General features: G+C 40.6%; 1 protein-coding gene and 1 pseudogene across 1 annotated transcript in view; both read left to right on the top strand.

Moving 5' to 3' along the window:
- The first annotated feature begins 4,206 nt into the window (after window positions 1-4,206).
- Window positions 4,207-4,896, top strand: LOC136317205 (malate dehydrogenase, mitochondrial pseudogene; annotated as a pseudogene).
- Window positions 4,897-14,316: 9,420 nt separating this feature from the next.
- The window catches only part of TMEM47 (transmembrane protein 47), a 31,545-nt gene continuing 19,917 nt past the window's right edge, over window positions 14,317-25,944 (top strand). The window contains exon 1 of the mRNA XM_066249254.1: window positions 14,317-14,803. Coding sequence (XP_066105351.1) covers window positions 14,578-14,803 — 226 coding nt within the window. The 5' untranslated portion in view covers window positions 14,317-14,577. The remainder of the gene's footprint in view (window positions 14,804-25,944) is intronic.

Raw genomic sequence — 25,944 nt, forward strand, 5'->3', positions numbered from 1 at the left:
TTCCCAACCTTCTGGCCATACTTGACAGCATGTTGTAATAAGGCCTTATAATGAAAGTCCTCTTACCTCAAATTGAAATAAAGTAACAAATAGAACAGATATTGGGATGCCAGAGTGAGTGAGGGTGACAGAGACTCTCTTTTCCAATTACTAAATTTTTCAAAGAATACAAGGTAGGACCAGTTGTACCTCTCTTGATCCCTCAGCCTGGTCAACAACATATAAACCTAAAATGAAAGCACCACCTCTTTAAAAGAAAAGAGCAACTTTATATGTCCAACCTGAATTAAGACTGAGCTACAAAGAAGTTATAACGCTAAATGAAGTTTGGAGTTTTGAATAATATATTGTCCCTGGACATTCCAATTGCTGAATGGAGATTGTATTTGCCACCTAAGGTGACCATGGGAGTCTCTATGAACCTGAAATTGAATGAACAGATATCCATAAGCTCTAGTGGAGGAAGACTAGCCCCATACTAAAAATATTTAAAGAGCCTGACCTGTGGTGGCGCAGTGGATAACGCGTCGACCTGGAAATGCTGAGGTTGCCGGTTCGAAACCCTGGGCTTGCCTGGTCAAGGCACATATGGGAGTTGATGCTTCCAGCTCCTCCCCCTTCTATCTCTCTGTCTCTCCTTCTCTGTCTCTCTCTCTCTCTCTCCTCTCTAAAAATGAATTAAAAAAATTGAAAAAAATAAATTAAAAAAAATAATAAAAATATTTAAAGAGACATTGGGGGAAAGACAAAACATTAAGTTGCCTTTAATTTCTTCCATTTTTATTGTGGTAAAATGCACATAAATTTTACCATTTAAACCATTTCTAAAAGTAGGTTTAAGTGGAATTAGATGCCTTCATAATGTTGTGTTTCCATCACCAGCATCAATCTCCAGAACTCTTTTCCTCTTGTAAACATCAAACTCTAAACCCATTAAACACTAACTCCATATTCCTCCCCTCCCCCGCAACCCCTGGCAATCACCATTCTACTTTTCGTATGTTGCCTTTTGAATGTCTTTTTCAAATAGATGAGTTATCCATCAATGGTGGAATCATTTCCAACCCTTCACTCTTTAGTATCCACATATCTGGGTTGTTTCCAAACAGGAGTTACATTTTTTCCTACATAATGCTTTTCCAAACTATTTATTCTTATGGAGTCATTGAAAAAGAAATTATTCAGAATATAGTCAACTCTTAATCTAGACTAGTTTCTCTATTTATCTCTTTCCATTTACAGTACTATTAATGATTACCACCAAAGTATCCTCATTTAGGTACATAATCTACCATTTTACATTTGTTCTGATATTTTGCAGAAGGAATGATCCAGAAGGCAGGAAACACCTTACAAGACTAAACACTGCAACATTGGCAGATATTCTGAGAAACTCAGGGATGGTTAGAAAAACATTTGTTAGAGTGAAAGAAAAAATAGAGTGGTAAGGAAGCCACTTAAATGCTTAGCTTCAATAGTAAAGAAGTCTGAGAACAGAGATCAAGGACAGAGGGAGTATTTTCACTACAGATTCAGCAATTTCATGTCTGGATTTTGCAAGACACTCCAGGGTTTTAATAATTGGCCTAGTTGTTCCCTTAGAACACTTTGTTTGTCAGACCTTGTGTCTAAATTTGAGTTTGATGACATGCTGATTGGCATGGATCTGGCTTGGAAATGACAAAACCAGTCCCATATTCAGTAAAATGGCAGTGGGAACATTAGCTGGAAATAGGCAGAGAGTTTTCAAATTGGTGAAATTGCTCACATCCAGGGAAAAATGGTTCCACATATTTCTAGGGGAGAGATAAGTATATTCATGATGATTGTATGCTACACAAATAATAGAGTATTGGCTGTGTGTGTGTGTGTGTGTGTGTGTGTGTGTGTTTTCAGATAATCTGATCCACTTCTCATTTATCCCCCAAAATAAAAAAGTCAGAATGTGTATCATGTGAGAGAATGAATATGACAACAGCATAAAAGGAATAAAAGTAAGATTTTTTAAATGGTAAAATGTATACATACTTTAGAAATGCCTTTTAATTGTTTTTTATCACTTTCTGTCTCTGTTTTTTCTCACTGGAACCAGGAAATAGGAGTAAACCTTGATCATCAGGAAAACATTGTGAATTTAAAACAATATGGTAAATGACAGTTAAATTAAGAACAATGGAATAACTGAACGTATTTTGCAGTGGGTCTATCAATAATTCAAACCACACCCGTTAAGATAATTTTTATTTTAGTTTTGCTGACTCCAAAACAGAAATCTAATGTAGCTATTTTTCTTGTATTATTTAATCCTGCACTCAGAAACTTGAGCAAAGAATGAAGACCAGATTTGGTTTTCTCCAAAGAGGAAGCTTGAGTCTAAAAGAGAAATGTACTCCTCCTCCCCTCCCCCCCCAAAAAAAGAAGGAAAAACATGAACAAGAGCAGCACACAGCAATTCAGTCAAGGAAAAATTATATTTAAAACAGAAAAAGATACAAAGCACACACCCAAAGTTTGTGCTATCCATTGTGAGCACACAAAGTATTAAAATACATGGCCAGAGAAGTGTCCTGAGATCATTGATAATACCTTTCAAAACATTTTAAGAAAAAGTGCAGTAGATATTGAATAGAAGACTATATTGGAAAAAATGTACTCTCTGAATGTGTTTAGAAATCTGCTTTATCTTTCTTGCTTTATCAAAACTGGTGATATCTTGCCTCCCTCTGTCTCTCTCCCACTAAAAAATAAAAAATGCATTAAAATTGGTGGTATCTTGTCAAGAAATAATAAAGGGTTATCAGAAATCACAGCTTCGTTTAGTCCACTGTAGGGTGATGGTGTCAAAATATAGAATGGTGGTGTCAGTCACCCTGATTGTAAGTTAGCTATGAAAAAATGGTCCCAGTAAGGGATACTAGCATGTTCTTTGCTCTTAATGGTCAGCTGTAGTAATCAATAACTTTTACTTATCTTTTTTTTTTCCTCCTGACCTGCCCAACTATTCATATATAACTGAGCTGTTATCATTTTTAAAGTAAATTTTACTTGTATTCTACTTTAGTTCTTTTTTTCATCATACTGAAAATCTTATATCAACCCCCTCTACACATCATGCCCCCTGGATCAACTTTCTCAAATGCCATCTTTAGCTTCCTTTTGCTTCCATGGGCAGTTCTGTTCTCAACATTGTTCACTGGCATACCACTGTTTGTCCATTTGTTGATTAAGATGACCATATATATATATTTTTTCCAAAAATATAATAACTGGGTTGGCTCAAGATAAGGAAAGTAAAAGGAATCCAGAGAGTAAATGTCATAGTGGGCAAAGTTTGAAACCACAACAATTCGGCTGCGTCCTCTCACTTTATCTAGAGATATCATTTCCGGGCTTGTGACTCTTGGTATTTAATGCTCTGTATCAGTGGGGATTAGCTGCCCTTTCTTACTTTGTTCCCTGATGCTGTTACAGATGGCTTGGATAACTGAACTTCTGCCTTTTGCTTCTAGATCCCTAGTAGTTTATTTATGTATTGTGAAGCTGCATAAATATCTCAAAGTGAATTCGCAAGAAGCTAGGGGTCACTCTTAGTGTTCCTCAGTCTTAGAAGTTGATTGTTAAGTTGCCCTTGGAGAGGCATCATCATTTGTTTTCACCAGTCAATTGAAAAATCGTCAGAATCTTGGTATTGTATTGAGAATCACAGCCCTCAGGAGTGGAAGCCAAACAATACAGGGCGGTTTAGAACTGCTGTGCCAAGAATACATGGCTACCGTTGAGGCCAGCCTAAGCAGAGGCAGGAGGCACTGAGCAGGATGGATGCTGTTGGAGTCACTTGCCCACCTCCAGGTCCTTTGCTTCCTGGTCCACACCTCGCCCACCCCAGCCATGCTCTTTGCTCTCGCCTCCTGCTGGCCCACTCTCTGCTGCAGCTTCAGCACCTTGGTCCCCAAAGCAATGCCAAAGTAGCTGTGCACAGGGCTTCCAGAGGAATTGGGCAGTCCCTTTCACTTCTCCTAAAGAACAACCCTTTGATTAGCCATCTGACTCTTCACAATTATTGCTCATACACACAAGAGTGGCCACAGAGCTGGGCCACATACTGACCAGACAGTGAACAGCTACCTCAGACCAGAGAAGCGGCCAGACTGCCTGAAAAGTTATGCTTTGGTGGTTATTCCAGCCGGAGTCTTGAGAAAAGCAGGCATGATACAGGATGGCCTGTCTGACACCAATACCACAATTGTGGCCCCCTTGACTGCAGCGTGTGCCCAGCATTGCTCTGAGGTCATGATATGCATAATTTCAAATCCCATTAACTCGACCATCCTAATAATATCAGAAGTTTTCAAGAAACATAGAGAGTACAACCCCAATCAAATCTTTAGGATGATAACCCCAGATGTCAGAGCCAAAATTTTTGTCATAGACCTGAAGGGTTTGGATTCAGCTGGAGTCAATGTTTCCGTCATTGGCAGCCATGCTGGGAAGACCATCGTCCACCAGATCTCTCAGTGCACTCCCAAGGTGGACTTTCCCTAGGACCAGCTGACAACCCTCTCTGGGCAGATCCAGGAGGCCAGCATGGAGGTGGCCAAGGCTAAAGTTGCAGCAGGCACTGCCACCCTGTCCACGGCACATGCTAGAGCTGAGTTTGTCTTTTCCTTTGTGGATGCAATTAACAGAAAGGAAGGATTTGTTGAATGTTCCTTTGTTCGTCCAAGAAAAGAACTGTCCCTGTTTCTCCACACCATTGCTGCTGGGGGAAAAGGGTCTGAGACGAATCTCGGCACCGGCAAGAATGACCCTTTCAAAGAGAACCTGATAGCTGAGGCCGTACCTGAGCTGCAAGGCTCAAGCAAGAAGAAAGAAAAGTTTGTAAAGAACATGAAATGAGAAAGCAGTTAGTGAGTGATCCATTTCCTACACTTATTAACACATCCTGTCACTACAAAGTCATTGTAGATATCTTTGTATTTCAATTTGCTTTGGTGATGAGTATTGTATAAATGTTACTATCCCTTCCAAATCATAGGTCTACTGGCACCTCAATAAAAACAGGCTTTGATTTTCTTTAAAAAAAAAAAAAAGCGATGCCAGTTAAGGTAGATAACGCTGACTAATTATTGCTAATGGGACCAAAAACAGTGACAAATAAAGTTTGCTAAGAAGTGGACATAAAAGAGACATTAGTTAATGTATTGTGAAAAGTAGGATAAAAAATGGTGAATTTTTATTATATTAGCAGTTGCTTTGATATAGCTACTTGCAATAGAGGTGAGTCCTGAGAGCCCTGAGAAGATGGTGTAGATCAGATATTTCCCAAACTTCAACTGATACATGAATTACTACGGATCCCATTAAACTACAGATTCTGTTTCAACAGGCCTGGGGAGAGGCCAGGGATCTGCATTTCTAGCAAACTCCCAGATGAATCCAGTACTGCTGGCATCCTTGGACTATACTTCATGTGGCAAGGATTGGGAGCACTAGGGATAGAATCTACTGAATTAGCAGATGGGCAGAGGAGGGAGGGATGGGATTGACAGTAGGTTCTGATGAGGCAAGCAAGACCTGAAAGGCTTTACTCCTCAAAATGCATTATCCCTTTCTCATGACTTCTCAAGCAGTTAGAAAGTTTAGTAATTCAAAATTATATAGTGCTATTTGATGTTTTTCCTGGAAATGTGAAGGGAGCTCACATTTGTACATAGGTTGGTTAGGGGTAGAATGGAGCATTTGACTAGTTGTAGAATCAGTTAAAGCAGGGGTACTCAACCTTTTTATACCTACCGCCCACTTTTGTATCTCTGTTAGGAGTGAAATTTTCTAACCGCCCACCAGTTCCACAATAATGGTGATTTATAAAGTAGGGAAGTAACTTTACTTTATAAAATTTATAAAGCAGAGTTACAGCAAGTTAAAGCATATACTAATAATTACTTACCAAGTGCTTTATGTTGGATTTTCGCTAAGTTTGGCAGAATAAATCTTTATAAAACAACTTACTATAGTTAAATCTATCTTTTTATTTATACTTTGGTTGCTCCGCTACCACCCACCATAAAAGCTGGAACGCCCACTAGTGGGCCGTAGGGACCAGGTTGACTACCACTGACTTAAAGAGAAGAACAAAAGAAGCAAGGATCTGGGAAAGGATTTTAGACTGTGAAGAATCATGAGATCAGATTCAAACAAAATTAACCTAAATCTCCCAGGGACCAGGAGGGCCTAGCTGACATCTGGATTATAATAATATAATCATTATAATTAGTGCTTACCATATGCCAGACATTACACATAATATAAATTACCTCATTAATCCTCACAACAACTTGAAGACATAGGTATCACCCCATTTTATAAAGGAGGGAACTGAAGTTAATAGTGTGTCCACATCCATACAATCAATAGGTTCCAGAATGACTATCTTAAACACAGTCTGGCCAAATCAGAAGCAATTCCTATTCTTGTCTACCGAAGAGCACTCAGCATCAAAACTTTGTCAAGTAATCAAGCAGACAAAACCAAGTATAATTTATTTCAAGATCTCCATGATGATTTTCTTTTAACATCTCCTAAGATTTTCGAGTTGTCTAGACTGACTTTTACAATGGACATTTTAATTTATGGGCAGATATAATTCCTCTTTTGCTCACATTTATAAAATGAGTGTAATCTCCAGAGGGTCGGGGGGGGGGGAGGTATGTGAAACAGGTAGGATAAAGAAAAATTGAAGAAAAAAGAACAATTCAGGGAATGACAAAAAGCACTGATATTTCCACTTATATTTGTTTGGACCTGAATTAGCTGACATTTGAATTTTGACAGACTGCTGACAAATCATGCAGTGCTACTCACTTTACAGACAAATTTGAAAAGGTGAAATCTAGAGGTGAGAGCTACTCTGAAATACAATTCCTAAGAGGATCATTTTTCCACTAGCCTCAGTCCCCTAACATTGCTGACATTTAAGACCACCTTTTGGAAACTCCAGAGAGAAATCACTTAACTCTATTCTTCTACTTGGAAATGTGAGTAGAAATTGCTCCAGGTACCCTTTCTACTTAATCCTTTTTTTAAAAAAAATTTTCAGCCTTCCCTTCAATTAACTCTGAGTCATCACTATACTTGAGATGTATAAGTTTAGGGTTCACTTATTTCCCCATTGAAAAATGTGAATCCTTCAGGCCACAAAGGAGAGGAGGGACCCACACTTTCTAATGAAAGACAACTTTTTTACACTAGAGACACAGTTCCTATCAGGACAATACTTTGGAAGGGTTTTCAGCCACAACAACTTTAAGACTGTCTATATTTTAAAAATGAACACATAAGAGAGAATAGTGCCAATCATCATGTACGAAACTATTTCTGAGCTGAGAAACTGAACCTGGTCTATCTAATATGGGCAGATGGGAGGGGGGATTCTACACAAGCATTTTGTATAATTGTTCTATCTAGTCACAAGTATCTTCATTCAAATGTTCAAGGGTAAAAGTTTTCTTTGAAAACTCACTAGGAAGTGCACAAAGATGACTGTATAGTAAAATCTAAAATCACAGATGAGGCTTAGCTAATGAGTTCCATAGACAGCAATGGAAAGGGTGAACAATTCCCCACTGAGATTCCATATGATGATAATTCTCTGCTCTAACTTCCCTTTGCCTGTGTCGAAGTCAATAGCTAAGCCATGATTGAACACAAATCTGTTTCAAGCTTGAACAAGCATAAGCTAAACCTGCTCTTCTCACCAAAGTATTTAGCTATTCAGAGAAACCATTGCTCAGGTTTCCAGTGTCCCACTTCAACTCAGTCCTCAACTGTGGTGCACACCAGGAGAGATGTAGACATGATGCATCATGTTGATGGTGGCCACGGATAGCTGAAATACCACCAGGATGAGAATATGTTGGTAGGTGTGCACTTGCTTCAGAGTAACCAAAGCTTCAATTTATAGTTGTAGAAATAAACAGGAAAAAAGTTTTAAAACGCAATCATGAGGTGCTTGAAGTGCTTATACCTGGTCATTTCTCCACAAAGCTGCCAGTGAATACAAATAAAATATAGATATGAAGGAAGATCTGTGCCTATAAGTAATTGTTATTAAGGAAATAGAAGCTTGATAAATATGGAAAATATATTTAGATTTAGTTCCACTGGGAATATTCTAATTTTCCCTGTATTCCTACCTTCTGGGTATCCAATTCACACTTCTTTCATTAAAATAAATGCATTTATTTAATACTAATCATCCTTCAACTCCAGTGCTCTCTTGTGTTTTCACTTCCATGATTTATTTCCTTTATGTGTGGGTGAGTAAATTATTATGGTCATAGCTACTACTGCAGAACAACTTGAAATCAAAACATCAACACATAGGCCCTGGCCAGTTGGCTCAGTGGTAGAGTGTCGGCCTGGTATGCAGAAGTCCCGGGTTCGATTCCCGGCCAGGGCACACAGGAGAGGCGCCCATCTGCTTCTCCACCCCTTCCCTTCTCCTTCCTCTCTGTCTCTCTCTTCCCCTCCCGCAGCTGAGGCTCCATTGGAGCAAAGTTTGCCCGGGCGCTGAGGATGGCTCTGTGGCCTCTGCCTCAGGCACTGGAATGGCTCTGATTGAGGCAGAGCGACGCCCCAGGATGGGCAGAGCATCACCCCATGGTGGGCAGAGCATCGCCCCCTGGTGGGCAGAGCATCGCCCCCTGGTGGGCGTGCCGGGTGGATCCCGGTCGGCGCATGCGGGAGTCTGTCTGACTGCCTCCCCGTTTCCAACTTCGGAAAAAGAAAGAAAGAAAGAAAAAGAAAGAAAGAAAGAAAGAGAGAGAGAGAGAGAGAGAGAGAGAGAGAGAGAGAGAGAGAGAGAAAGAAAGAAAGAAAGAAAGAAAGAAAGAAAGAAAACAACAAAAAAAATCAACACATAATGTGAATAGTAAGTAGGCTATTATTGACTTAAATGTAACTGATTCAAAACAATATCATCCATTTTAAAATTGGAAAAGACATTAGAAAATGATGGAATTCAGGGGGCTGGTTGAAAAAGGTGAAGGGATTACGTAAAGAAAAAACTCATAGACACAGAAACAGTATGGGATTACAATAGGAAAAGAGGGGTGGGGAGGGAGAAGAGGGTAAGGAGGGATAAATGGCGGTGGAAGGAGACTTGACTTGGGGTGGTGAACACACAATGCAATATACTGATAATGTATTATACTATTGTACACCTAAAATCTGTATAGTTTGATTAACCAATGTCACTCCAATAAATTCTATAAAATTTTTAAAAAATAAGATGATATAATTTAGTTTTATGAAAGTAGAATAATTCATTTTGTCAATGTTCTTTTTCTTTAAAAAAATAAAGCAGAGGCCCTGGCCGGTTGGCTCAGTGGTAGAGTGTCGGCCTGGTGTGCAGGAGTCCCTGGTTCAATTCCCGGCCAGGGCACACAGGAGAAGCACCCATCTGCTTCTCCACCCCTCCCCCTCTCCTTCCTCTCTGTCTCTCTCTTCCCCTCCTGCAGCCAAGGCTCCATTGGATCAAAGTTGGCCCGGGTGCTGGGGATGGCTCTATGGCCTCTGCCTCAGGTGCTAGAATGGCTCTCGTTTCAACAGAGTGACGCCCCAGATGGGCAGAGAATCGCCTCCTTGTGGGCATGCCGGGTGGATCCTGGTTGGGCACATGCGGGAGTCTGTCTGACTGCCTCCCCGTTTCCAACTTCAGAAAAATACAATAAATAAATAAATAAATAAATAAATAAATAAAATTTAAAAAAAAGCAGAAATAGCAATTATCTGTCATAATTATTTGTGATAACCTTAAGCCAAGAACACAACAAAAAATCTCAATAATGCAATACAGAATATTCAATAACCTGGAACTCTCTTGGGCATGATTCATCATCATAAACAGCAGGCAAGTTTTATTATATCATGGTTTCATTCCCATCAGAATCCTTCTAGCACAGATGTCAAGAACAGAATATAGTAAAAAGAGTAAACCACTGAAGTATTCTTTGTTTCTGATTTCTAACGTACCATTTTAACATTATATGTCACACTGAAAAAAAGTTGGTGGATATTGTCAAGTCTCTTAATGATTGTTTCCTCGCTCTCCCCTCCATTCTATTTCTCCCTCTCTGAGAGCAAAGAGGTCTAACAAGAACATGTCTGGACATGATCCCATTGCTAAGTCCACAGTGTAGGAAGACCCTTCCAGTAACTGGGAAGAGAAGCAGGAATCAAAGAGCAAAGCAAAATGGTTTTTCCCTGATGGAGCCTACTCTATATGGATGGTGACCTGGATGAACAGCTGGAGGACACCTCTCCACTGCCTACTTAATGAAGTGCTGGAAGATTGATATCGACAGAGGCTGCTGTGAAAATGACAAGATTGGTGACTTGAACAATGTATGAGAGTTGGCTCGCTCATTCCTGAAAACAGTAAATTATTCCTGCTTAGTCCCTAACTGATTAAGTCCCCTCTGGTTTATCCCAAACCACTGAACATTAGTAGTTGTGGTTTAACTGCTAAGCAAATGTAAAAATGGTGCCCTTCCTGATACACTGTGAGCAGATAACCTGACATTTACTCCCTTTTACTCTCTGAAAAGATATTCAAAGTCTGGCACATGCTCCTCCTCCTCATCTCCTCCACACCCTCTACCTTCCACCATGACACATTTTTACTTTTATGACAAACTTCCCAAACTCTTCTGTTCAACCTCACCTGTTACATTGCTGCCCCATTTTTCTGGCCTTGACTGACCCTAGCATGGTGCTAATCTCTTCCTTTACTTCCAGATCCCCGGAATGACTCCGTCCTGTCTTTCCTTGGCTGCACAACCTATATGGAGTCACATGTCAGAGTTCTGTGACTCCAATTTCCAATTTTCATGGAGTTCCTATAACATATGATTGAGTAAGGCCCCTAGAATTTGGCCCACTGAGGTTCAGGTATAAGGGTGACTATTGTGACGTGATGCCTTAGGTTAGGCTCAGGTGAAAGAGGGGACCTCCGGCCTTTGTATGAAATTATAGTGCTGGGTCAAAAAAGTGATTGCTTCTAAGAGATCACATATAAATTCTCTCAAGCTAGAGACTTTTTTTCACATGCTATTTCTCAGATACTGGGCTATTTCAATCCTTGTTTCTACCTTTCTCCTACACACACACACATACACTCACACACACACACTCTCTCTCTCACACACACACACACATACAACCTTAGTCCTCACCTCCCATTCCACTTTCAGCCAGATAACTTCTTTTATTTTGTAGGTTTTCATTCAATGTCTACTAACTGTTGAAATCCCCTGCTCCACTTTTTCCATCTTTAGGGTAAATGCAGGTCCACCATCTCTTACCTGAAACCGTTCAGGCCAGTTGTGTTAAGGAATGCAGAATTTTTCAGATTTTTAAAGGATATTATGGTACACATACTGGGAATTCAACACTTAACAGGGTGTAAGGCTACATACTTATTCACAGGAAGTGGGATCAATAAAAAATAAGTAGCCTCAGCTCAATTTGAAATTGGGTTTTCCACCAAGCGAGTTTGCTATAAACTTAAGAAAAAGAAAACTTTTATCTTGAAAGCTTTTCATTTTTTGAAAGCTGGAATTAAGGATAGTTGATATGTATTATGTTGTGCAAATTCTAGAAAGGATTAACAGAGGAATGGAGTATTTTAGGAGAATTTGGCGTTCGTGGTTAAAATGGCTTTTTTTCTAATTTTGGAGACAGTACAGAGACAAATTTGTAAGCAGTACAAAGAAGGATGGAGTCACTCAAGTAAGCAGTTGAGAACAAGCCAGAAAAATTAAGCAAAAGGAGGGCTGGGGCGGCTAGAGTGGGGGTGGAGAGGAAGAAAGCCCAAATTAGAGGGAACGAAAAGAAAAAAAATACTGTCTGACTAGAAATGGAACTTATTGAAGGAGAGATGATAGAATATGAAGGAAAAACAATTATTTATCATATCAATGGCACAGTCAAGAAATTTTCTTAAACACTATTTTCAAAAGTACATTATAAGCCCATAAACAAAATTATCACAGGCTTGGCCATCTCTATTAATCACCCTTATTTTAAATTTTTCAGTGTTCCATTAGCAACTATTTCAAGGAGAAGCACTTAGGTCTCTTCCTCCCTGGGAGGTCAGGAGGCCAAGAAGCCTGTTAGAAGTTAGAGGTTAAGTGGCTCAGAGTGCTCAAGGCATTCTTTATTAATGGCAATGAAAATGGTTGAGGGTTAAGGAAAGTTACCAGTTATCTAACTTCCAAATATAAGAAAACATGGGTTTATTATTTCACATTGGGTTGGTTCTTATTCTCAAGTCACTTGACACTAACTGATCTTTTTTTTTTTTTTTGAATTTGCTTCACTTTTTTTTTGGTTTTGCTTTGTCTGTTTTTTTGACAGAAACTGAGAGAGAATCAGAGAGAGGGATAGATAGGGATAGACAGACAGGAAGGGAGAGAGTGATCATTTCTTATATTGAAAATGTTGCTTGGGTCAAAATGTGGTCAGTCCCATGGGAAGATGTGGTTAGAAGAAATGGTTATTAAAAACTAAGAAAACCTCTAGTGTCAAGGACCATGTATCATTAAAATAGTGAAGGCATTTCTTTCATTCTTCAGATCTTAACCACTCTTGCGTTTTGTCTGTTTTTAAGCTAGAGAGACAGACAGACAGGAACAGAGAGGAAGGGAGAGAGGTGAGAATCATCAACTCATAGTTGCAGCACCTTAGTTGTTCATTGATTACTTCCTCGTGTATGCCTTGGGGGTGGAGGGGCTGCAGCCGAGCCAGTGACCCCTTGTTCAAGCCAGTAACCTTGGGCTTCAAGCTAGCAACCTTTGGGCTCAAGCCAGGGAGCATGGGGTCATAGACATAGCATGACCCCATGCTCAAAGAAGCGACCCCGCACTCCAGCTGGTGAGCCAGTGCTCAAGCCTGTCACCTTAGAGTTTTGAACCTTGGGTCCTCAGCGTCCCAGGCCAACGCTCTAGCCACTGCGCCACTGCCTGGTCAGGCTATTTTGGGTTTCTCACCTAATTTTCCAGATGGTGAAAGATTTGGGAACACCCCCACCCCAAATGATCTACTGTTCAATAAAATGTTATAGAAAAAAATGGAAAGCAGCCAAACAAATACAAAAGAGGTGACTCACCCATCACAAACTGACCTAGTTAATTACAGAACTGCAAATTCAATTTCAGGGATAAATTTCGTCAGGTAAAGGTTTAAAAAAAATTAGAGCATCTCCTTTAAATCAGGGGCAAGGTCATATTTGGCTGAATACTTAGCCCGAAGTGCACAGTAGGTACTCAATACACATGTGTAGATGGATTGCTTAAAGATATTCCCCTTTTCCTATGCCGGGCCCTGGGCTAGGTCTTGCGGGTCACAAGAACAAGTTAAAAGCCCAGGGAGGGATTCAGATCCAACTTAGCATAGTGCAAAGCCTAAAGAATAACAGTTTTAGTCAATACCTAATCAAAGAAGAGAGCAGCGGGGAAGCAAGTAAGGCTTACTTGACGTTTTGCAGAAGCTTTCAATCCCATTTTCGCGCCTGCATTCCGGAGCAATCTCCCTTCACAGGGGGCGTGAAAGGAAGCGAGTCCAGAGAATAGAAGCGACAGCAGTTTTAAAGGGAAAGTTAGGAAATAGGAAAAACTGGGGGATTCCTGGGTCCGTCCTGGGTTTGAAAAGAGAAGACGAAATACCTGTTGTCACGTTTCTCGTCTTTCCTCCAAATCACCCAGGATATGAAATTGGCGGGGTTATAGTGCTGGGGGGGGGGGTGTTACAACATTGAGCGAGATAGAACCACTCCTTGTTCCAAAGGCGACAGCCCAGGAAACCTAGTAATCCACAGCTGACGCCTTCTAGAAAAGGACCCACCCCAGTTTGCTAAGAAAAGGAAAGCCACGTGACGGCAGGGGGTGGGGGCGGGAAGCAAGGCGACCCCGGAGCCCGAGGGGCCAGGGGCGGGGCCGGGGCCGGGGCCGGCAGCTTCGAGGAATTACCCCGCACAGCGGGGGGCCGGGGACTAGCACTGGGCTGCGCGCGCGGGGGACATCGAAGAAGAGAACAAGCTCTGCGCGCGAGGGGCGCAAAGGTTAGAGAGTAGGGACCCGCTCGGTGCGCACCGGCCAGGGGCGGGGCGGGCGCAATCTTCAAGCGCTTGGAGTCAGGAGCCGAAGCCTGACACCGCCGGGGTGCGGACCGCCGCCCCGCCCCGCCCCGCTCGGCACCGCCTCCTGCCACTCGGGGCGGGGCCGGGGCGGAGCGAGCCGGGCTGCGCTGAGGCTGAGCGGGCGCGGCGGGCAGATCGCGGCGCGGGACCGGTGGTGAAGGTCCGTGGCGGCACCGGCGTCGCTGCGGCTGCAAACGGTCTCTGCCCAGCCACCGCCGCAGACCAATCTCGCGGCGGCGTGAAGCGCGGAGCCCCGAGGGAGCGATTCCCCGCACGCGGCTTCGCGTCTGCTTCCCTTCAAGGGAGGTCGGGCTCCTAGCTCTCCGGACGCGCGTGGCGTCCTCGCCTTCGGCGGGCCGGCCGACTGCGGCGCCCGGGGCATGGCTTCGGCGGGCAGCGGCATGGAGGAGGTGCGCGTGTCGGTGCTGACCCCGCTGAAGCTGGTCGGGCTAGTGTGCATCTTCTTGGCGCTGTGTCTGGACCTGGGGGCTGTGCTGAGTCCAGCCTGGGTCACGGCTGACCACCAGTACTACCTGTCCCTGTGGGAGTCCTGCCGGAAACCTGCCAGCCTGGACATCTGGCACTGCGAGTCCACGCTCAGCAGCGGTGAGAGCCCGGCGCGTCGCGATCCCTGATTCCCACCCCGAACTGCCCCACGTCCCACTGTCCGGATCGCCACCGCCTCTCCCCCGCACCTTCTGTATCTTCTACTCTTGTCCGCCCCTTTCTGTCCTGGCCCATCGCGGATCCCCGGACTCCAGCCGCTTGGTGATGTCCACCCCTCTCCTCTTCCCGGTCGTAGTCCGCCGACCAAACCCAGTGCGACGTCCCGCGTCGTCTCCTTTCTCCCGTGGACATTTCCTTGGGCTCTGGAGCGACAAGTATGCTCTTGGGGGTATTTGTTATCATTTAAGGAGAGAACCCTATGGCTGTGTTAAGAATGCAACTGCTTCCTCGCCCGCTTTAAAACAGAGAAAGCAAAACCGTCCCAACTCCACAGAGATGTCATGGGTTCCCTCTGGGTCTTCCGCGCTCTCTTTCCTCTATCCACGGGAATCCACCCGAGTTTATCTCTTACTGCGTTCCTCCCTCTTATATTTCACTTTACCTGGGTACCCTCCCCCCAGTGAGCTTAGGTTCGCACTTTATTTCCTGACATTTTTTAAGGGATAGGGAGAGTTGGGAGAGGGATAGGTTTAATTTCCTTGCCTTTTTTGGTGACACTGTCGTTAGTTGTGAGTTATTCTTCCTTCTCTCTCAGCCCAAGTACCTCCCTCCTCTCTCCTCCAGACCTTTCTTGTTTCTCCGTGAACTAGTCACAGAAGCCTGGAACTTCTTACCTTAACCAGCACTGAAAGAGAGGGTGAAAGGTGGAGAAGAACGTAGTCACTGGGGCTACTAGCTCTAACGGGGTCTTGACTGCTTTACTCTCTCCTTGACCCCCATTTGCCTTCCCCTGCGCCCCAGTTAAGCCCTTAGCAGAAACCTGCCAACTTCTGAGTTCTTGTGCAAACGCTTTTCCTTGCTAATCTTAATTCTTTAGCTGGTAGCAGTACAGAGAAAAGGGGACCTGCCTGGAATTTTACACACACTCTTCTCTGGGAAACTCATTAAATTCCTTCGTGCCAGTTTTATTTCTTTGGGACTATTTATAAATCTTTACTGGAAACGTTTCCAGTTTCAAGAAAGTTGAAATAGCACAAAATCCACAAGAATCTGATTGACTTTTGTATTTGGTGGCTCGTTACAAGAGAGAGCAGTTCACTTAGTTCAGTTTCTTCCATAAATTTGCTTTTCTGTTTACAAAAGGCGTTTTCTTTGATATTTCCTCCAAATTTCCATTGAAGGGTTTCGGCTTTGTTGCTTAATTCACTGTGGAGGGGACTGGTTGGCAGCAGGAGGTCAACATTTAGGCCTTTAATTCTTTCAGTGTTGGATGTTTACAACTAAAGATGAAATAAATCGGTAAAATGCCTTTCTTCAGTAACCAGGGGACCCAAATAAACTTTGGGGAAAATATCTTTTCTTTCCCCTCTCCCATAGAAATGTAAATTTATGTAGGAATGCCAACTTCAGAGTGTCTCCTTAGCAACGTGAATCTTTTGCCCCTTTTCCACTGTCTCCTGAAATAATAGCCCCTGATTGCATAAAGACTTTTCAGCTAGGTTCGAGAAACAAGCTTCAACTCCCATTTCTTTTCAGGCCCATATCCTTTTATCTTGGCCAGGAATGTGGGGTATGGGGAGAAGCCAACTGGGGTTTGTTGAGCTGTATGCGGTGCTTGCTAATCTCTCCTTAATTGCCTCGGTACTCATTTATCTCGGCTTCCCCCCCCTCCAGGCCAGGAAGTAGGGAGACACGAGCTTAATGCAAAAGTACTGATAATAGGACCGGGCAAGGTAAAAATCAGAGGCAGGTACAGTTTCTGATGTTTTCCCTCCACCCATTATTCTGCCCTCTTGCTGAAACTAACTGATACTCCAGCATTGACTTCTATCTGGTCCCTGAAAATCGGCTTTAGTTTTATTTTGCTTCCAAAATAGTTTTCATCCTAGAAAAAGTATACTTCATAAGTAAATGGGGGCGGCGTGGGGAGCCGAGATGGTATTTTTGAGGCTATCTGGAACGAGTTGTTGGCTTTCTTTATGGAGTAGCAGTTCATTTTTGCCTCCCCAAGGTGGTGTGGGTGGTGGGGGACTGTGTTGAAATTGCTCAAGCTCCCCACTTTACAAAATCAGTTTTCTTCCAGCGTTCCGTGGACTTGAAGCTTCTATCCAGCAGTGTTTTGTAACGCAGGGGGAAGCTTGAATTGAAAATGAGCAATGCTTTTCTTGCCTGTTCCAAAGGGCCAGCAGCTCTTCTCAGTCTATTTGCTGTGTGGAATAGCAGAAAGCAGGGAGAGAAATGTCTTCTCGGAAGATTTTAAGAGAGCCACTTCATTGTCTCTCGAAATGAATTACCTCAGGAGGAATCAACAAGGACAGTTTCAGGGAAGGCCCTTCAGCAGGATCTTCAGGGCTTAATTAAAAACCTTTTGTCTTAATTAGAACTAGAACTGCCAGGGAAAAGGGCAGCTTGTATTTACAGAAGGGGGATTTCAGGAATGTTTCTACTGACAACAGTCTATCCTCCTTAGGCCCAGTCCCTAAAGAAACTTTCCCCTCAGCCATTATTTCTAAAGCTGCATTTTAATATTGGTACCAAATATGCATCGTTTGCTGCTTAAAACCCACTTTATGGTGCTAAGCCAAAGCAGAACCATGCCTTTTGTGTCCTGATGTATTGAAGGTTGCGTCAGCACTTCTAGGAGGAACCAGTAATCCAAGTGCCAGTCAGCCGGAACGCTTTTCTCTGGTGTCCCAATTCAGTGTAAGGGGGACAGTCCAGGCTTTTATTTTAAGATTTAAGTTTTCCAAAAGAGACAAATGAGAAAACAGCTAATTGACTATCATTTGCAGTGCAAACAAACAATAATAGAGTCTCCTTGTTAGGAAGTTCAGAATCCATTGTATTCACATGGCTGCTGGCCATAAAATTTCTTTCTAAGGGTAGCTTTCCCCATTGCTGATTTTGGCTTTTAATAAACCCTTTTTATTCGTGTTCTGTTTTATTTTTTTAAATGATAGAAATGTGTTAGACTTTTGCTTAGTCACATTTAGTTTTGATAACTTTTTTAAAAAGAATGTAGTTAGTTGTTAGGGTTTCACAGCCGTAGCAATAACAGGAGAATCCTAGTGCAAATAGGATTACTCAAATGTACACAGAGTGCTGCGACCCTGAAATTGACATCAAATGTGTTTGCTGTAGAACCTCTAGGATGTTTTTCTGTATCTTTCTTAAGCTTTATAAACATTTAGCTATTTCATGTAAAGCAGATTGCTTTTTGGTTGTTTGTGTGGTTTATTGACTAAGCAAAAAGCAAGGACATGCAGGTGGCAAAAGGAACACATTTTACTGAACAATTTTGGGATATAACAAGTGCATTCAGCCATCCATTTTCCCATCCATAAAATACTTGATCAAATAGTGCCTTTTCAAGGAATATTGTTAACATCATTCCTGCACTGTCCTAAAAATAGCTGCATTTGTAACATGAGTCACTGGCACTTTTGAAATGGCAGTGCACCATATGCTAATAACAGGTGAATATTATTATTTTCAGTTGAGAGGTTCTTTTAAGAGTACTTTATAGGTAGCTCATTTTTTAAGATGGTAGTGTAAAAGTCTACCTTTAAAAGGCATTCTACGGAAATCTGTTAGGTGGTAGTTTACAATAAACTGAACTGCCTAAATACCTGAGAATCTTAGAAAATCTGAGATACAGTGATTCTCAGTTCAGACAAGTATCATGGGTGCATATTTTAAATCCATACCTGAACTGGGAAACAGCATTTCATTGGGAAAGCTCACAACCTGGCTTACTCGCTTGTTGCTGAAAATGAGTTGCTATTGATGTTTACAAATAGCTCTGTAAACGTGGAAGTCAACAACAGTTATACCCTCTTTTGGCTTCCTGCAAAAAAACTAAGTAGAACAAATGCTGTTTTTGTTTTTTAAACTACACATCTTATACTGGTAGAAAAATTAGGCAAAGAGTAGTACTTAGCACCAAAATTTTCTCAAGTAATAAACCTGTCAAAACCAAGTATAACTTATTTCAAGATCTTCATGATTTTCTTTTAACGTCTTCTAAGATTTTTCAAGTTCCCTAAACTGACTTTTACAAAGGACATTTTAGTTTGTGGGCAGATATAATTCCTTTTTCGCTCACATTTCTAGAATGATGGTAATCTCCAGGGAGTCATTTAGATCCATCTTTGTCAGCTAAGGGATTTGATGGGTGTGTGAGAAGCCTGACCTTTATAAAACATTTCAAAACAAACAAAAACCTATCTTAAGCAGTAGATTGCCTGCTGTCAGGAGTACATTGTAGGAATTTCTTTCAAGTTTCTGTTTAATAGTAAGACCACTCAAGGAGACCGTAGGTACACATCCAGTGCTACTTGATATATTAGTGAAAAGGATTATTAATGCTTTGGAGTAAGTCCCTGGAATACATTACCTAAATACTGCAGTAAACTTCTATATGAACTATACTAAATTATAACATAATCCTATAGGAGTATAGTCTTGTAAGAATATATAAGGCTTTGTATTCAAAGTGCCCTGAAATTTGTTTGTTATGAAGATTAAATATATGAAAGTACATGCTCATTAAGGTCGTGTTTCTTCCTTATTATATATTCAGAAATATAAAGTCAAAGTGATATTTTTTTAATAATTGAGGACTCTTTATTCCATAAGTGTCAAACTGTCTTTGGATTGAGCAATGAAGTACATTGTTAGTTTCAAATTTAAAATTTGTTATGCATTACCTAGTGTTTACCAATGCTCTTGGTAGATCATGATCACAAATAAAAGCTACCATTAATTCAGTGTCCTTACAGGCCAGACATTTCAAGTATCCACAGTGTCACAATAAATTTGCAAAGTAGCAAATGTTACCACTAAATATTTTTTAAGAGATGAGATTTTTGTAAATTTACCCAAGTTCTCAATCAGTGGTAAAGACAGATTTTATCCAAGAGTGTTTCAGTTTCTAATGGTGGGAAACAAACCAGCCCAAAAGTTACTGGTGTAAAATCACAATTAGTTTATTCTGCTCATGACTTCTGTGGGTCAGGAATTCAGATAGGGCATAATGAGGACGCCTTGTCTCTGCTCCAGGATGTCTACAGCCATGGTCAAGGGTGACTTGAATGTCTTGGGACTGAAACATCTGGAACCAAAGGCTCCTCTTCCAAATGGTTTCACTGGTTTTTGTACCTTGGTGAGAATGGCTGGGAGACTGGACTAAGCTGGGACTTGCTTTTCTAGCATGATGGTGTCTGGGTAGTTGGACTTCTTACAGCGTGAGTGCATTTGTCCAGAGCCAGGGTCTTAAGAGAAACAAGCTCTGTCTAAACTAGCCTGAAAAATCACAGAGGAGCCATATGGTCAGCCCAGATTCCAGGGGAGGACAATTGGACTCCACTTCCTGATGAATCAACAACACAGTCACATTGTAGAAGAGCATGCAGGATAAGAGATGCTTTTGGGTCACGTTAACAGCATATATTTTGACAGTGGAGTCTAGTTGCAAATCTGTATTCCTAGTTTATTTCCTCCAAAAAACCAAAAACCATTAACTGCATACCTTCTTTCCTTAAGAACTTTGAATAGATTATATAAATAATGTTTGGCTAAGGCAAAAACTAACCTCAGCCAACATGTGGCTTTAATGATTAGTCCCTTGTAGGCAATTACTTTGGATTTTGAATCAAATGAACTCAAGAACTTAACCTGTCCAGAAATAGAGAACATTTTCTTTATATATAACCTTAGGTCAATTTTTTGGTTTACAGTTTCAAACTGATTAACAGTCTGGACTGTAATGTGCTACTTCATGTTGCGTGATAAAATTTTAGAATTTTTTTTTAAGTTTTGTGAGTCTGATGAGGTGCTTTGTACACAAATACTAAATCATTAGAATTCCAGACAGGAGCCAAGTCTTATAGTGCTGGGAAGGTATTGAAGTAACAGAGCTATTTTTTGTTTGCTTTAAAAAAGTAACAAATCTTCGACCGATAACTACCCATTTACTGAATTGAAGAATCATAGCATATTTGAAATAGGAAAGATTATTAAAATAATGCTGCCCAGGCAAATCTATTGCATTAAGGAAAATGAGGCAAGGCACGGTGTTAAAGACTCAATGGGAAGATTATAATTTAATTTCCTGAAATATTTCAGATAACTATCTCTTGGTGTTTGAAGGATTATTGAAATCTATCATGTATGGAATTTTGGATGAAGAGGTTAAGGATAACATGTGAAGTAGATGTCCACTTTTTATAAGATTATCATAAAAAATTTAGTTTCACATAGAATTTAGAGTCTTCAAAGAGACACATATATGTTGATAAGTTGATTAAGTTTTAAATGTTGATCAACATTACATTGTTACATTGTTGATCATCAAATGTACATTGTTACCATGGCTAGTCTGTAAAAAATCAATAAATTTTTTTTCTTTAGGTTTCTCCATAATAGGGTACTTTAAAAACAACTGCTTAATTTTAAGTTGAAAAATAATTCCAAAAGTATGTAGGAGCCAGCCATGTAAGCTTCTTAAATGGATTAATAAATATAAAATTCACTAGATCAACATATTACTGAATTCTGGCTTTATTTTTAAAAATATATATTTATTTATTAAAAGAGACTGATTTTTCCTTAAGCAGCATTTCATCCTTATATGTCCAATTCACTGACATTTAAATCTTTACCAGGGTTGTCAAAATATTGGATCATCTCCCTTGAAAATTAGACAAGGACACCTTTCCTTACCCTCTTTTGCTCCTATATTTGAGTGGGGTTTTGAGATACTAGTAGATCATCAATTTTCTATTCTATGGTAATCTTGCCTTTGGCACCAAAGATTCCCATTAAAACAAAATGAAACATCCTTCAAAAATGTAGCATCATGGTTCCCAAAGAACAAGGAAAAGGATATCTGAGAGATCATTTCTATCTAAGCCAGTTTAAGAACATAGGAGGTTGAAAATGATTGTTTAATGAGCTGCGTTTCAATATAATGTCACAAATACTGATTCTGTCTTTTCAAATGATATGTTTATTAGGCAAAAAGATGTTAAAAAGTAGAGGTCGGGACCTCTCAGTCACATGTTCTCTCTGGAGATCTTGTTAGAATGTAGTAGAGGTCTTGGAGGGGAGGCCTGAGATTTTGCATTTTTAACCAATTCTGGGGGGGGGGGGGTGCCAATGCTGTTGGGCCACACCACACTTGGAGTAGCAAGGCTCTGGTCTTCAACTGTTTGTATATTAAAATGGTGCCCCTTGAGGGAAAAAAAAATGCTGCAATAATGCTTTGTGAATGCAACCTGGAGTCTATTCCTGGCTCTGTTAGGTTACTTACAGAGAGCTAGAAATGACCTCGCCCCTCTTTCTTGTTTTCTCCCATGTTCCCAAGGAGTTAACTTTGCTGAAACATATTCATTGATTTCCTAACAGGGAGTAGGCATTGTCCTGGTACAGAATCAGCCAGTCAGTCAGTATGCCAAACACTGTGCTGCTAGGTTAGAATAAGGTGATGAATGAAACCGTTTCTTTTAAACAAATTAAATAATATAAATTTGCAAATTTGTATAAAGGAAGAATTTATTTTTCCCAAGTGAGAGGTGGGTAGATAGAGAGACAGACTCCTGCATGTGCCCCACTAGGTTCTACCCAGCACTCCCCCCCCATCTGGGGTCGATGCTTACAACCAAGCTCTTTTTAGTGCCTGAGGCAGAGGCTCCAAGGTGGCAGATGCACTCAAACCAATTGAGTCATGGCTGCAAGAGGGAAAGAAGAAGAAAGAAGGTGGGGTGGAGAAGAAGCAGATAGTTGCTTCTCCGGTGTGCCTTGACCAAGAATCGAACCCAGGAATTCACATGCTGGGCTGATGCTCTACCTCAGCCAATCGTCCAGGGCCCGTAAAGGAGGAAATTTAAGTTTGACTTCTTTAGGGAGATTGAAGAAGGGAACTCATCTAAACAAGCTTGCTATCAGAGAATTAATGGAGACAGTATTTTAATACTGATCAACTTTATCTCTCTATATTTACGTATTAAGGGGTGTTTTAATACTGATCTTGGGTGAATGAATGTTTTCCATCTTCTCTTTATTATTGGTGACGGTAAACCCATCACAAAAGCTTTTTAGTTGCTTAGAGGAAAGTGGGTTTTCTTCTTGCTTTTCCAAATTACAATCTTTGTATTTTTCCCTCCAAAGAATGGATAAGGAACAATGGCCAGTATAACAAACTCATCACAACGTCATAGAAATACTATAATTAGAAATTACTATTGAGCAATGCCTGTATCCAGTAAATAATATTAGTTATCACCAAATGCTGAGATAGAATTCAGTGAAGTGCTAAAATGTTCCTTGATTTGTACATGAAAAAATTATGCACATTTTTCTAACATCAATACAAAGCAACTCAGAAGGGTGAACAAAATTGTCACGGACTAAACATTAGTAACCTTTGTGGTACTTTTGGGAAACCATAATTTTCCAAAATTTTGGTCATTAGAGTTGGTTGCATCGCTAGTTTGGATGGCTACCTGGGGTCATTTTTGTGCTTAAAATCAGGCTGGGGCTGTCCTTTTGACAGTTTTTATCCATAAATAAGTTGAAGAGTAGGACTGTAAATTGTTTCTAATTTGATTGACATGGTTCAGTAAAATAGGTGCTTCTCTGACCTACCACTTCATGCAGCCTGGTGCACATAGTGTCTGTATTTTTTACTACTTTATAAAGGACAGTGTTGTTTACCTTAAATATTTGTTTGCACAGGAAGAAGGACAGTTTTGATATTAGTTGTTTGAAAAAGAGGAAAAGGGGATGATTATTTTAATTATTGAAATCAGAGTCCAAATTCTTTTTGCTTCCCTTGTGTCTCTGTTTCATGGACTAGTGGAAAATTAATGCAACACTGACGGATTTAGGTCAAAATGCAGCGTAGCCAAGAAAGCGAAGTTTAAACTCCCTCAATAATGGTTTCAGTTTCCCACTTCATTTGCCACACACAGACTAATTTTAAAAAGTTAAGTATATCATTTGACAGCACCGGAAATATTTCGGTGTTCTTTTTGCACAAAATGACAGCACCATTTTGGTTCATTCTCCATATATGGGGATATGACCTTACCCTCCAAACTCAGAAGTATGTATACTGCTCACAAAAATTTGGGGAGGTTTTAAAATGAATATGAAACAATAAAAAAAAGATGCATTTGACTTTTTTTATTAAACAAGAACATCAGAAAAGCAAAGACAGTCAAAAGGAAGGTGTTTGATTATGCAAATGAGATGCAAAATCAACTTTTATTTCATTGGTGAAAATGCACTATACAAAAGGCTGAAAGTACTGGAGTATCTGACGGTACCTGGTCCCGTAATTTTTGTGAGCAGTGTAGTATTAACCTGAAAATAAATTCTTATATTACATTTGTTGAAGATAATTAAATGCCATAATTTCGGACAATATGAACTAGTTGGAGAAAAGACACTGACTTCCGTGAAGGGATAGATATCTTGGGGATGTGGGTTTGAAATGGTATTCTGTAATTGAGCTTTTTTTCCCCCCTTAAACAAATACAAACCTTCCCAGTGCTTCCAATTTCTGATGGAATTAGTACTGAATTTGCTTTCTGAGCTATCACCAATATAACTAAATTTAAATGTTTTGCTAAAAATATATCCTACATGTGAATGAAGGCACTAAAGAAGAACTGAGTGTTTTGCTGGGGTAAGTGAAATGATCCAATTCATGTGGGTGAATTAGGAAGAACTTGTGGGTGACCTGTGCGGCGGTGTCAAGATGACAGGTTGAATAGTGAATGACTTTGATTGCAGCCCTGGATTTCATTTTGGTTCGTATAATTTTCTTTCTTTTGCAGTATTCAGAAGTGAAAACCTAAGTGCCTGTCTGGCTAATTTGAATGTGATTATAAAAGCTATTAAAATCAATAATTTGCGATGAGGATTATAGAAAAGTGAAAATCATGTGTTAAAACATTAGATTACATTTAGGGAAATGTTATCCCACCTAAACTGAGAGTTGAATTTTACAGTTAAAAATTTGTTTCTTCATTGCTTTTTAATTATATCTAATTTCCTAGAAGTGGCAATTGTGCACTTAGGGGTTTACATACAGTAGAACTAATCCCCGCTTGTAAACAGTACCTACACTACAGAGATAAATAAATTAGCCAGTGTTTGACCAACTAAAGGTTTTGAAGGGAAGAATGCCTTAGGTACTGGTGTCATACATTGACTTTGGTTCAAAAGTGTGGAAAATGTAGCATCATTAAGATTTTGCCTTTCCTGAAAGTCAGAAGTAAATTTTGACCATGAATTCCCTAAGGGAATCGGAATTCTCCAATTTGGCAGTTAAAATGTGGCCCGTGGAATTTTCATAATGCAGTGGCAATTTCAGAGCGGTATCATGTTAGACTGTAAAATACGTCGGCACAATTCTGCAGAAAAGCAGAGCTTTTATAGACATTGGAAACTCTGGTGCCAGATAACAAAAATACCTTGAAAGAGGACTTGAATTTAGTTCCTGTGTTGCTTATTAATTTTGGACTTGATGTCATTGTGTTTGGAGGGGGGGGGGGCACCGCACTTAATTTCCTCCTTTTTCTCCCTCTTAGTTCTTCTAACTGGTCTAAGAATTAAATCAACCTGAGACAGATTAACAGAAGAAAATAACCAAGTTCATTACCTATGTACTTACGGGGGTTCCATAAAAATATGGGGCCTTAGAATAAATAGGGCACTTGAGGCTTATATGCCATCCTGGCGTTAAGGAGAAAGGTAAGTCAAAGTTGGACTTCAAAGGAGAGAAGGCATTTCACATGGAGATGAAAAGCAGATATTTGGTAAGCAAATGTTTTCTGGGCCATCTTGAACAATGGGGCACAGAGAAGACTCTAATCAACAAAAGGGCCTTGCTAGGTTCCTCTGGGTCTGTCACACCTTGTTCATGTTAAACCTTGGTTATCGGTGATGATAGCTCACTTCCCAGAGCAGGTCCTCTATCTAAATTCTTTTTTTTTTTTTTTTCATTTTTCTGAAGCTGGAAACAGGGAGACACAGTCAGACAGACTCCCGCATGCGCCCGACCGGGATCCACC

Source organism: Saccopteryx bilineata, chromosome X (genome assembly GCF_036850765.1).
Source record: "Saccopteryx bilineata isolate mSacBil1 chromosome X, mSacBil1_pri_phased_curated, whole genome shotgun sequence".
Lineage (NCBI taxonomy): Eukaryota > Metazoa > Chordata > Mammalia > Chiroptera > Emballonuridae > Saccopteryx > Saccopteryx bilineata.